This window comes from Engraulis encrasicolus, chromosome 24 (genome assembly GCF_034702125.1).
Source record: "Engraulis encrasicolus isolate BLACKSEA-1 chromosome 24, IST_EnEncr_1.0, whole genome shotgun sequence".
NCBI lineage: Eukaryota > Metazoa > Chordata > Actinopteri > Clupeiformes > Engraulidae > Engraulis > Engraulis encrasicolus.
This window is the reverse complement of record NC_085880.1, coordinates 21,530,077-21,542,576: the sequence shown is the minus strand read 5'-3', so window position 1 is coordinate 21,542,576 and position 12,500 is coordinate 21,530,077. Positions and strand designations below refer to the sequence as shown.

The 12,500-nt window shown below is 45.2% G+C and overlaps 1 protein-coding gene across 2 annotated transcripts in view; it reads right to left on the bottom strand.

Annotated features, from left to right (window-relative positions):
* Positions 1 to 12,500, bottom strand: part of si:ch211-250c4.3 (uncharacterized protein LOC100535981 homolog) — an 81,382-nt gene that overhangs the window by 17,292 nt on the left and 51,590 nt on the right. For both annotated transcript variants that reach the window (XM_063191630.1, XM_063191631.1), the window contains exon 4: positions 2,324 to 2,491. In XM_063191630.1, coding sequence (XP_063047700.1) covers positions 2,324 to 2,491 — 168 coding nt within the window. The remainder of the gene's footprint in view (positions 1 to 2,323; positions 2,492 to 12,500) is intronic.

Here is a 12,500-nt window from a genome sequence, read left to right as displayed (position 1 = left end):
TGTGTGTGTGTGTGTGTGTGTGTGTGTGTAAGTGTGTAAGTGTGTCTGTATTTGTATATGTCTGGATATGTTTCTTGATGTCGCTGGTGCATGCTCTGGTCTGTGTGCTTTGTCTCTGTCTCAGTCTCAGTCTCTCTCTCTCTCTCTCTCTCTCTCTCTCTCTCTCTCTCTCTCTCTCTCTCTCTGTCTCTCTCTCTCTCTCTCTCTCTCTCTCTCTCTCTCTCTCTCTGTCTCTCTGTCTGTCTGTCTGTCTCTCTCTCTCTCTCTCTCTCTGAATCTCTTTAAATGTGACTCGGAAAAGAGAGAAGAGAGAAAGGGAGGGCTACAGAGTCACCCCTCTGACCATTTCTGAAACTCTAACCTCTGAACCCAGTGTCTCCTTTGATGCCTACTTGGCAAATACAAGCAAATGGCGAGTGCTAACTGCGTGCAACCCTGGAGGTCTTTGGGGATCTTGGCTATCCCAGAATGCCGTGCCACAGCTGTGTCCCACTGACCCACAGTGCCATGTTGTATGTTCATGTGAAAGCACACAGACTCATAGACTACACACAGGCTCAGCAGGACTCCACTAAGCATGAGGCTTAATCCAAAGCTGAACACAATGCTGACTACACCATGTGTCAAAACCTACTACTACTAAGTGCTAGTGAACAAAGTGCTTAGTATAGGCCTCCTCTACACTCATTTGTCTTGTTCTTCTGTAAGAATGGAATGTTAACATTGAGTGGATGATCTTCAGGGAAATAGTGTATTTGAAATAGACACATGCTATATGGACATAACTTTTGGATGGGGCTGCTGTTTCCTCACTTTATTTTATTTTATTTTTTTTAAAAAGGTGCTTTTGTTGCTATAACAACAACACATATTAATGATTATATTATTGTACAATGAGTTTAACACACAAAGTACCGAGTGTTAGTGTGCATATCAGACAATCCCTAACTCCCATAGACAGGTCCTCTAGGCGAAGTCATAGTTTTTCAGTCTCTGATATTCTAATAAACCGTGACAAAATGGGAATGGAGGTGTGTATGAGTAATGGCTATTTTGACACGACAGTTTCGACTCTGCAGTCTAAAAACCTAAACTCAGGTGCTGCTGATGCGAGGTGGAATTCACAGTTCAGTTGCCCTGGGGGAGATGGCCCAAAGGGAAGATACTGTGTGTGTGTGTGTGTGTGTGTGTGTGTGTGTGTGTGTGTGTGTGTGTGTAGTGTGTGTGTGTGTGTGTAAGTATGTGTGTGTGTGTGTGTGTAAGTGTGTGTGTGCATGTTTTAGCTGAAGTCTGACTGCAGTACAGCCATGATGAATGCTCTCTCTGACAGGCCGCACTGTGATTAATGACTACTCATGGCAAATGCTAAGTGACGTTGATGTGTGTGTGTGTGTGTGTGCCTAAGTGTGTGTGTGTGTGTCTGTGTGTGGAGGGCCAAAGGGTTGAGACTAAAAGGCTGACACAAGTGAAGATTCATGTGCTGAATACTTACCGTAAGTCAGAGAGGGAGAGTGTGTGAGGAGAGAGAGAGTGAGAGAGAGAGAGAGAGAGAGAGAGAGAGAGAGAGAGAGAGAGAGAGAGAGAGAGAGAGAGTGAGAAAGAGAGAGAGAGAGAGAGAGAGAGAGAGAGAGAGAGAGAGAGAGAGAGAGAGAGAGAGAGAGAGAGAGAAAGTGACCCCTTACTGGGGGTTACACAGAAACAACAACACCACAAGAAAGTGCTGCCAGGGTTAATGTATGTGTAGGCTGTGATTTGTGATGTTGGGAGATGTGTATCCTAAGGTTAGCCCTATAGTATATCATGCACTACCTTCGCCATACACTGTCCTTCGCTAAAGTATATGATTGTATTTGATTGACTAACACACACAAGACCCAAGACTCCCACTGAAAAGAACATTACGTATATTTACGCATTACCATTTATTTCGATTCTTAAGTGAATCCGTATAAAGGAAAGCTGTGTGTGTGTGTGTGTGTGTGTGTGTGTGTGTGTGTGTGTGTGTGTGTGTGTGTGTGTGTGTGTGTGTGTGTGTGTGTGTGTGTGTGTGTGTGTGTGTGTGTGTGTGTGTGTGTGTGTGCGCGTACGTGCGTGTGTCATTAATCATTCATCATATTTGGTTCCTATTGATATTAACTTGAAATGTGGAATCAAATAATTATAAAGTACATAAAATGTGTGCGCGCGCGTGTGTGTGTGTGTGTGTATGTGTGTGTGTGTGTGTGTGTGTGTGTGTGTGTGTGTGTGTGTGTGTGTGTGTGTGTGTGTGTGTGTGTGTGTGTGCGCGCGCGCGCACACGTGCCTGCGTGTGTAGTAATCTCACCTCCTTGGTCTTGATGACGCGTCCGTCCTTCTGCAGGCTGCAGATCTGCTTCTGGAGCTTGAGGTTGTGCTCCTGCAGCTGGCCGATCTTCTCGATCAGCTGGCAGATGTGCTCCAGGTAGCCCAGGCCTGAGCCCAGAGGAGACTGGGACTGGGACTGGCTCGCCTGCTGTGGAGAGAGAGAGAGAGGGGAGAGGGTTTAGCATTATTTTAATTATTGATAAATAGTATAATAATAAGAGGAGACGGGGACTGGGACTGGCTCGCCTGCTGTGGAGAGAGAGGAACATGAATATAATATAACCATAACTAAAACAAATGAAAATAAACGATTAATAACAATAAAATAAATAATGAAAAGATTCAGATGTGCTCCAGGTAGATTATTGTACACGACCTAAATGGTTGTTGTTCAGAGGAGAGTAATTATCGTCGCTGTCCAGCGAAAACCACTTATCTCCACTTCTCATTGTTTTTTATGTATTGATTTATAAAACCACATTTTCAAAAAAAATAATCATTGCAACATTAAAGTTGGCTACTAAATTATTTATCATACACATATACCCATGGAGACTGACCAGTAGTACTGTCTTATATTTTATAATAAATAAAGAACGAACATAAAAAACAAAAAATAATAGTGGAGATAAGTGGTTTTCACTGGACAGCGACGATATGGAACAAAGACGATAATTATCGTACATCGGGCGACATTGTCTTCTGGTAGCCAAGGCCCAGCCCAGAGGACTGCTCTGCAGAGGGCAGAAAGGAGATGGTTTGAGGGGGTAACTACTAATATTTGATCTCAAAATATAACGCTGTATATTATAATGTGCAATTTTATCAGTAAGCATCACTAGTATTAAATATAACACCAACACCTTCACACTGCCCCAATCCACAACTGACAGATAAATCAAACAATCATAACAGCAGAAGCCCACCAGGCGAAGACGCTTGGTGGGCAGATTTCGCTTTAGGCTACTGTGGGAACTGCAGGTCTAGTATGGCTGGAGCTCTGGAGTGCAATAACTCTGGTCAGAAAAATGAGAGGGGGGAAATGACCTGTGTCTCCCCTCCCAACACACCCCTTCCCCTGGCCGAACAATACGGGGGGATTTACCGGGACCTGCGGCCCAGTGCTGCACTGGCCACTTGAGTGCTCCTGCTCCTCACTCAAACATGAATGGGAACAATTGTGGCCCATTGTCACAGAGGGAGCGAAAAAGTGAAAAGTCACTGGGGTCTTAGGCGTGTGTGTGTGTGTGTGTGTGTGTGTGTGTGTGTGTGTGTGTGTGTGTGTGTGTGTGTGTGTGTGTGTGTGTGTGTGTGTGTGTGTGTGTGTGTGTGTGTGCGTGTGTTTGTGTGTGCGTGAGTAAGTGCATATGTGGCGTTGCAAAGGGTTCAGTGAAGAGGCAGGGTGAGGTTCAGTCAAGCGGGCATTTACCAGAGAAGTCAGCCCCTCACTGTGAAGCCCTGAGTCCATTAAAGAAGCCTATGGGAATGTAAGGGGCCTTATGGGCAATGGACAAATTGGGCCACACTCTCACCCCAGAGATGTCTTCTAGAAACTTCTGACAGAAAACCGCAGGCAAAAAGCCTTCAGCCACTTCTAAACTGATTCAGATTATGTTTGTAATGTTCAAAATTATGATGGCCAAGTTTTAATGCTATGTCAGTAAAGAATGTTAAGGGTTTTTTTTCCGGTGAACACAGAAGCATTCCATAGGTGGGATGGTGTGTATTAAGATAATTAAAAGTTCATAATCGTTTTTTATTTAAGAACTTCAATAGTTTGTTTTTGGAGCAGGACCACTCAAAAGGTCAGAGATTAAGCCATAGGTTGACAGGAGGCTTTATTGTGTGCCCATGAGGTGGTCCTCCCCGTTTAGGGACAAGGACACCTCTGTGACACACGGTATCTTGCAGTCCATCTGATATGATGTCACCGGACTGAGAGTGTGTTTGAGAGCGTGACGCACAGTGAAGGCTGAAATGCGAGAAAGCCATCTTTACTAGCGGGGCTGAGGAATTTTTATACGGAGGAAGGAGAGTTTACAGATTGCAAAACACACTGGACACACACACACACACCGACACACAGACACAGACATACAAGCACACACACGCACACGCACACACACACACACACACACACACACACACACACACACACACACACACACACACACACACACGGTGTGCAGGTGTTCCAAGCATTCCAAACTCCACCTGTTTTTCCAAACTGTTAAGAGTTGACTCTCAGTCCTCACAGTTTCTCTCTCTCTCTCTCTCTCTCTCTCCCTCTCTCTCTCTCTCTCTCTCTCTCTCTCTCTCTCTCTCTCTCTCTCTCTCTCTCTCTCTCTCTCTCTCTCCCTCTCTCTCTCTCTCTCTCACCCTGTCTCTCACTACTCTATGAGGGAGCCTCGTGGGTTTGTGTATTATTCTAACACCTAATATTTTACACAGGAACATGATCTGTCTGGGAACTCTTACATAACGGCACACATGAAATCTACCCCAGGCACCAACGGGCCTCACACTCACACCACCACCGCCAAGGCAATAAGAAACCCAACAACTCGTTTCAAACCGCTGCATAACCACATTCCTTCAGGAACCTCAAAACAACATTTCACAAAACACAAAACAACTGCTTCAAGCGTCGGCTCCCCAAAGATTCCCTGTTTGTGTTCCTTGGTTTGTGTGTCTTCATATCACACAAATGTCGGGCTGTTTGGCCGTTACGTAACGATGGCCGTTGACTACATTAATGCAGTTATGCTGTTCATTAAAGCCCACATGGTAGAGTGATGAGGGGGTGAATGGCAAGCGAGTAGGATTTACAGCATAGGGATTGTAAGTCGCCATTGTGCGGGAAAAACAAGATGACGTAGCGTGCGTGTGTATTTGCCTGCATGCTTTTTCACACATTTCCATCTTTTTTTTCTTCTTCAAACCTTTCTTTTTTCTTAGTTTTTTCCCCTAGGCACCGATCCATCATTGTAAAAAAGGGGTAAAAAAAATTCCCAGATGTTTGCAGGAGAAGAAAAAAATACAGAAAGGATATTTTGGCCAAATATTTATACAGTCTACGACATTCCATGTGTGGTGGCAACAAAGGCGGGAAGTGAGCTCAGGTCTGGGGGGCTTTTTTGGCTACGTCCAGCAACCTCTCGACCCCCCTCTCGACCCCCGCTATAGCCCCCCCCTCCTTCACATCTCCCTCCCGTCCGAATGTAGCCTGAGATCAGTAGCTTTTTGAATGGACACACGGGAACCGACGCAGCAATAAAACAATGGAGGGCACAACAGCCGTAACGGCCAGTAATTCCACTCCTGGATTCTCACACTGAAACTCTCTCTCTCTTTCTCTCTCTTCCTCTCTCTGTCTCTCTCTCAAAAACACACACACACACACACACACACACACACACACACACACACACACACACACACACACACACACACACACACACACACACACACACACACACACACACACACACACACACACAGGGACACAAACAAGCACTATTTCCTCTGACGGAGCGTGAGTGCTCTCTATCTCTCTCTCACACACGAGCGTTCGCAAGAACACAACGTGCCCTTGGATATGACCTTGACCACGTTTCACATTCCTCTCTTTCCACCCTTGTCACGGCTTGGCAGCCTCTGATCATCTTACACACACACACACACACACACACACACACACACACACACACACACACCAGGGGCGGTTTTAGGAAATCTGAGGCCCTGGGCAAGAAACAATTTTGAGGCCCCCTTTAAATGATTAATTAATAATCGATGATGTATGCAGGCAGTGGCGTAACAACGGAACCCATAAGCAAGATTATCTAGGTGGGCCCCACATTCAATCAATATTTAGCCTATATGGCACATTATCATACACAACTCTCATTCAGTGTGAGAAAGAGAAGAGAGAAAAATATATTGCTATAGATAGTAGATAACTATCACCAAAGGCAGATGAAAACAAAGCTGTTTTTGATTTCTTTTGAAATCATACTGTTGGGGCAGGTCTTATTTGGACATCTAGCTGGCCCCAGCAGGCAGCATATGACTATGCCATTTCACTTGATTTGACCCTAGACACTACCAGAGAAGACCTAAGGCATCTAAGGATGATATTGCTCTAGCACATCCACAATAGCCTATATTTAGGGCCCAAGGCATTTAGTGACTTTAAGACCATCAGGACTACTTTAAACTAAATTCTCAAAACAAAACAAAAAACCCTCACTGGTAGCCAGTGAAATGACCAAATACTGGAGTGTTGTGATCTCTTTTGCTATTTAGAATTCTAGCAGCAACATGTGGATAAGTTGCACCTGCCTGAGTGACTTTTACAATAGCCAACTCTGCATGTAATAAAAGCAGAGATTAATTTCTCCTTAAGGTGACAAATGATTTAGTTATGCTGTTGATGTGAGCATTCAGCCTGCAACACGTGAGAAATAGCCAGGATAGACCCACACTCGTTCCATAAATGGGAAAAGAAGATAGAATGAGACAATTCGCGGTAGAGGGTTGATTACAAAAGAAAACAAAAAAAAAATGGTAATGCGCCCCTTCAACTAAAACATAGCCCATAGCACAACACACCGATGAAAACACAGTCACGAGTCGACACACCACGGTGCACCATAACGCACACTGCACTCTTGAGCCAGTGAACACCCAATACAGAGGAAACGGTGACTGAAGTAGACACTATTGTGTTTAAGAAACCGAAATTAGGCAACAAACGAGAAACAACAGGCACCTTGCGCCAACTGCGCGTGCACACATCTGTTGAATAGTTAACAAGTCCCCTCTCTAATAACTATATCGCTCACAACTCTGAAGTGAACCAGCTTGCTTCGTGACGTGATATAACAGCTAGACTACAATAGCAAAACTTCCGTCATGCTAACCAGAAATAAATGCAGCGAACCGACATTACAGCTATCAACTTTTGACTATAGTTACACCGAATGACAACAATGCGTGAAGTATGTCATGATACGGTATCAAAATTGTGCTGCGGCGGACATCATGATTGAAAGGAATAAACCCCTACCGCCTTCTTTGTAGCTTCTGTACAATATCCATTATGTTCATGCTGGCGATTGAAGGGACTTGGTCATTTTACAATTATGTCTCTGAAGTAGAGGAGCGCGGAGCACAAAGTAACGCAGGGCAATTTGTAACACGGACTTTTTATCAAGATGCACAAATCATGTTCTGCCTACATCCCTAAACAAGGTCAAGAAGGCATGCTACAACATAGGCAAACGACTGAGTTTTCACTGACAACCATGACTTAATGTGGCTTATTATCATGAAAGGACAAGCTCCCACGCGTCAGGGCCGAATCAGCTCTCTAGGGCAGGCTGACATTAGAAATAACGGTAGAACATTGCCGATGCAACTGGCGCTCTCTCCAAACAGCCAGACAGGCTACTACCGGTAGGCTATAATGTATCCCACAATGCAAGGCCGCAATGTACAAAAATAAATCAAAGAAAATTCACATAAATATCGTTCTTTTATGGTCTTCATTTATATTTGAAACATTTATTTGTATAATTCTACCACCCATGTGACCTACAGTTGCTAAAAGTAGGCCTAGCCTACTATTCATTTTCTTGTGACATAATGTTGAGTTCAAATTTAAGTCCCACCGTCGTGCTGAAGTGTGGCACTGGCTATATATACGACATGCCATCATGTACCTTTGCTGTTAATAAATATGGGCGCGAGAGCCTTACATATGCTCAGAGTAGGGTCTTGCAAGTTGCGCAGGAGTCGCCGCTTGTAATTGTGGGGCCCCGTGCTGACGTGCAGGGCCCCGAGAGCCCGAATACTTATCTCAGGTGGACTTGATATGGGGGACGACGGGGCCCCTGAAAGTCCGGGGCCCCGGGCAATTGCCCGACCTTGCCCAATGGTAGAACCGCCCCTGACATGTACACACACACACACACACACACACACACACACACAATCACTCATCTTTTCCGACCACGTTTGGTGACCCAGTTTACTGTACAAGAAAGGAAGCTCGTCTCCAGGTGTGCTCAGGCAAGGTTGAGAGGAGCCATCCGCTGTCCTCTCAGGTCAAACTGAAACCAGAGCAGCTCCAGGAGCCTCTCCTGAACACATGCATACACGCACACACGCACACATGCACACACACAGACACACAGACACACACAAACGCGCACGCGCACGCACGCACGCACACACACACACACACACACACACACACACACACACACACACACACACACACACACACACACACACACACACACACACACACACACACACACTTTTGACTGGGTAGTGCAGACCCATGGAGACCCATGGTCTGTGTGAGCTGTCTGGTGGAGGGCGCAGGGCGCAGGGCAGGGTTTGAGGTTATCAGGTGGAGGTTGTTATTAGGGGGCCTCTGTCAGCTGATGGCCTATTGACAGGCCTTTCCTCTCGCCTATTCCTATGGCAGGTTATAAAGATAAGGCACCTATATAGAGAAAGGGCAGTGGTGGACACCCCAAGACACATAAATTACTCTTTATATAAATGGGGGAACGACATTCAATAAAACAGCATGCGTGTGAATTCCATTATCAAGACGCGGCGATGATAAATTATCATTGATAATAGCAATTCACCTTTAGTTGTCACGCCACAGCAAACTGTGGGCTCTGTCAGAACAAACACACGCACGCACGCACACACACAGCAATCTTATCACTCATCCCAATCCTTAGCCCTTGTGATTTTGTGTGTGTGTGTGTGTGTGTGTGTGTGTGTGTGTGTGTGTGTGTGTGTGTGTGTGTGTGTGTGTGTGTGTGTGTGTGTGTGTGTGTGTGTGTGTGTGTGTCAAGGAGGGGTGGGGGTCTGTAAAAGGAGGGAAGGAAAGCCCCCTCCCTTCCTGTCTTTTTCCTTTTCTCACACACCAAGATACACACACACACACACACACACACACACACACACACACACACACACACACACACACACACACACACACACACACACACACACACACACACACACACACACTGATGAAACAGCTCTAGTTCTAAGTAAGGATGTGTGTGTGTGTGTGTGTGTGTGTTGGGGGGGGGGACTTTTTATACCACTACAACTTCTATAGATTCAATGCCTGCTGTTAGCATTGCAAAAAGTTAAACACAGAAAACACAAGAGTTCAAACATAAGTCTGATTTCTTTACCTTTTCGTTTATATTGTTACAATACTGTTTGTATTGTCTTGCTTTCATTTTCTGGTGGCCCTGAGAGTAGAATTGAATTGTAATAAGTGATATTTAAAAGTGATTCCTATTCAATAAGCCACATTATAGTCAAGCTCTGAAAAGAAGTTAGTTTCGATGCCATTAAAATAAGGAACCATGTGGGTGGTCCCTTACACCCCTCATGGCCTCATCAGGTACCCCCTGAGCAAGGCGTCTTAAGCCCACACTGCAGGGAGTATAACCAATATCCTGCTATAGCTGGGTTCAAACTATACCACTTTAAAATCGTATCCAAGTCTGATGTTGGGTTGTGTCAGGGACATTAAGAGAATCGCAACTGACAATCTTATCTCAAATGATTAACACGGACACAATACCCGACATTATTCGAGTCGTAAACATCAAACAGTGATAACTACGATTTGCAGTCGGCAAGTCTTTAAACGAGCAAAATTTTACCCGTCACACACAATGAGGGACACTTGCCCGACATTTGTTTGCGATGGTCCTGGGGGGTTACATTCCACCAATTTTCCAAAAAAAGGGAGGATCTGGACCATAGTCATGTAGGTTGAGTCCACCTTCAGCAGCTTTGGGTAAAGTCGCTGGTAGGTGTACTCTAATGGAATGGAATAAGTCCAAGCAAGTTTGACAACTCAAAGTCAAAAACAAAGGTGTTCAACTCTTGAACTCTTGCGACACCAGCAAATGCTGGCAGAAAATTCACACGCATTTCAAATTCATTTCAGTTCAGACCGGAATCCTGAAGTCAAATAAGGTCCACCTCTCCTCAAACGTTTATTTTCGCTTCCTTGGAACAGCACGCATCAACCATTTTCAAAGCATCTTGTTGTGACAGCTCATGAGCATAACATGGCTAAGCTGCCACGCAACAAAGCAATGGCAAAACTCAGTCAGTGTTTGCTGTCAGGAGAATTACATTCACATAAATCAGGCTGTGTATTGGAGAGTGACAGTGACAGTGAAGCCAATTACACTTTGTTGTTGCTATTGTTGCCCCAAAAACAAAGTAATATCAATAACAGTGCTAAAACTCTTGTGTCAGCTTATTGTAGTGTTTACTGAAGACTCTAAACCAGGTCTTCCAGATTCTGATGGAGACGATCGTCAACACGTCAGGTTTTGTATCCTAGCAACAGGTTATTTACTGCCTTTATGACATCACAAAGACTTCCCCACATGCGACAGGGCATTCCAAATCTGCTCCGAATTGAAGTGGAAAAAAAAAACGTTGAGCCAAGCTCTGCCGCTTTTCCACTCTGCTGTTTCAAGATAGGAATCTCATCACTGCCATGGTAGTATTAGCAACATGTGCAGGTCCAGTGAAAAGAGGTCATGTCTCCAGGGATGCTTCTTTGTATTACACCTTTCTGCTGCTGATTCACTTCAAATGAAGTCAATTTTACATACATATTCCTCCCACCATCCAACTGACAATTAGGAGCCCTTAAAGCTTCTGTTGAAAAAATGTAATTGTATTTCAGCTAAGACATTTCATAGTTTTTCCTTGAAAAGCACACTTCTGCCAGTAACTCTTTCTATTTGTAACTCTTTATGACAGTAGATGTGCAATCAGATTGTGTGCAGATATGGTAGATGTGTATCTAGAAGAAGGGGGTGGTGTGAGGAGTCTTTGTGAGTGGGAGTTTAGGGAGAGTTGGGGCGTAGCTGTCACCCAGGTCATGACGGAGTCCAGATTAAGATGTCAGGGGGTTAACAGACAACTGGAGCTGTCAGGAGGATTAGCCCAGTACTATTTTATTCTGATGCACAGCCACACACAGTCACCCACGCACACACACAGATGCACATATTCACACACGCGTGCATGCCCATACACACACACACACACACACACACACACACACACACACACACACACACACAGATGCACATATTCACACACGCGCGCACGCCCATACACATGCCCACACACACACACACACACGGACATGTTCACACACGCATGCATGCCCATACACACATGCACACGCACACATACACGCACGCACGCACGCACGCACACACACACAAACACACACACACACACACACACATACACACACACACACACACACACACACACACACACACACACACACACACACACACACACACACACACACACACACACACACACACACACACACACACACACACACACACACACACACACACACGGTGAGAGGTGTTTAGTTTTATGGCCCTTGTCTTAGCTTATCTGATCTATTGTGAGGCTGCGAGAGAGATCCTCCTGATACATTATCCTCTGGTACACATCAACCTGCGTCCCACACACACACACACACACACACACACACACACACACACACACACACACACACACATCTCATGGAGCTCCCTGTACGTGAACTCCCTTTAGCGTCACGGTACGGTATGGTATTGGTGTGCCCTTTGGCCCCAAACATGACATATATAAGGGACACAAACACAGACACAGACACAGACACACACACACACACACACACACACACACCGAGTGCTCTGTGTGGGGGAGCCGAACTTAAGAAGATACATCAGGCCTCAGGGAGTACATTTTGTGTGTGTGTGTGTGTGTGTGTGTGTGTGTGTGTGTGTGTGTGTGTGTGTGTGTGTGTGTGTGTGTGTGTGTGTGTGTGTGTGTGTGTGTGTGTGTGTGTGTGTGTGTGTGTGTGGATGTGTGGATGTTGATGGGGTATAAACTTGCCTTCGTCAAAAGGACAAAATAAATGTTCGGAATGTGTCTCCCCTCAAACATACACACACACACACATACACACAGACAGCGATCTCATCCAAATTCTACTGTGTGTGTGTGTGTGTGTGTGTGTGTGTGTGTGTGTGTGTGTGTGTGTGTGTGTGTGTGTGTGTGTGTGTGTG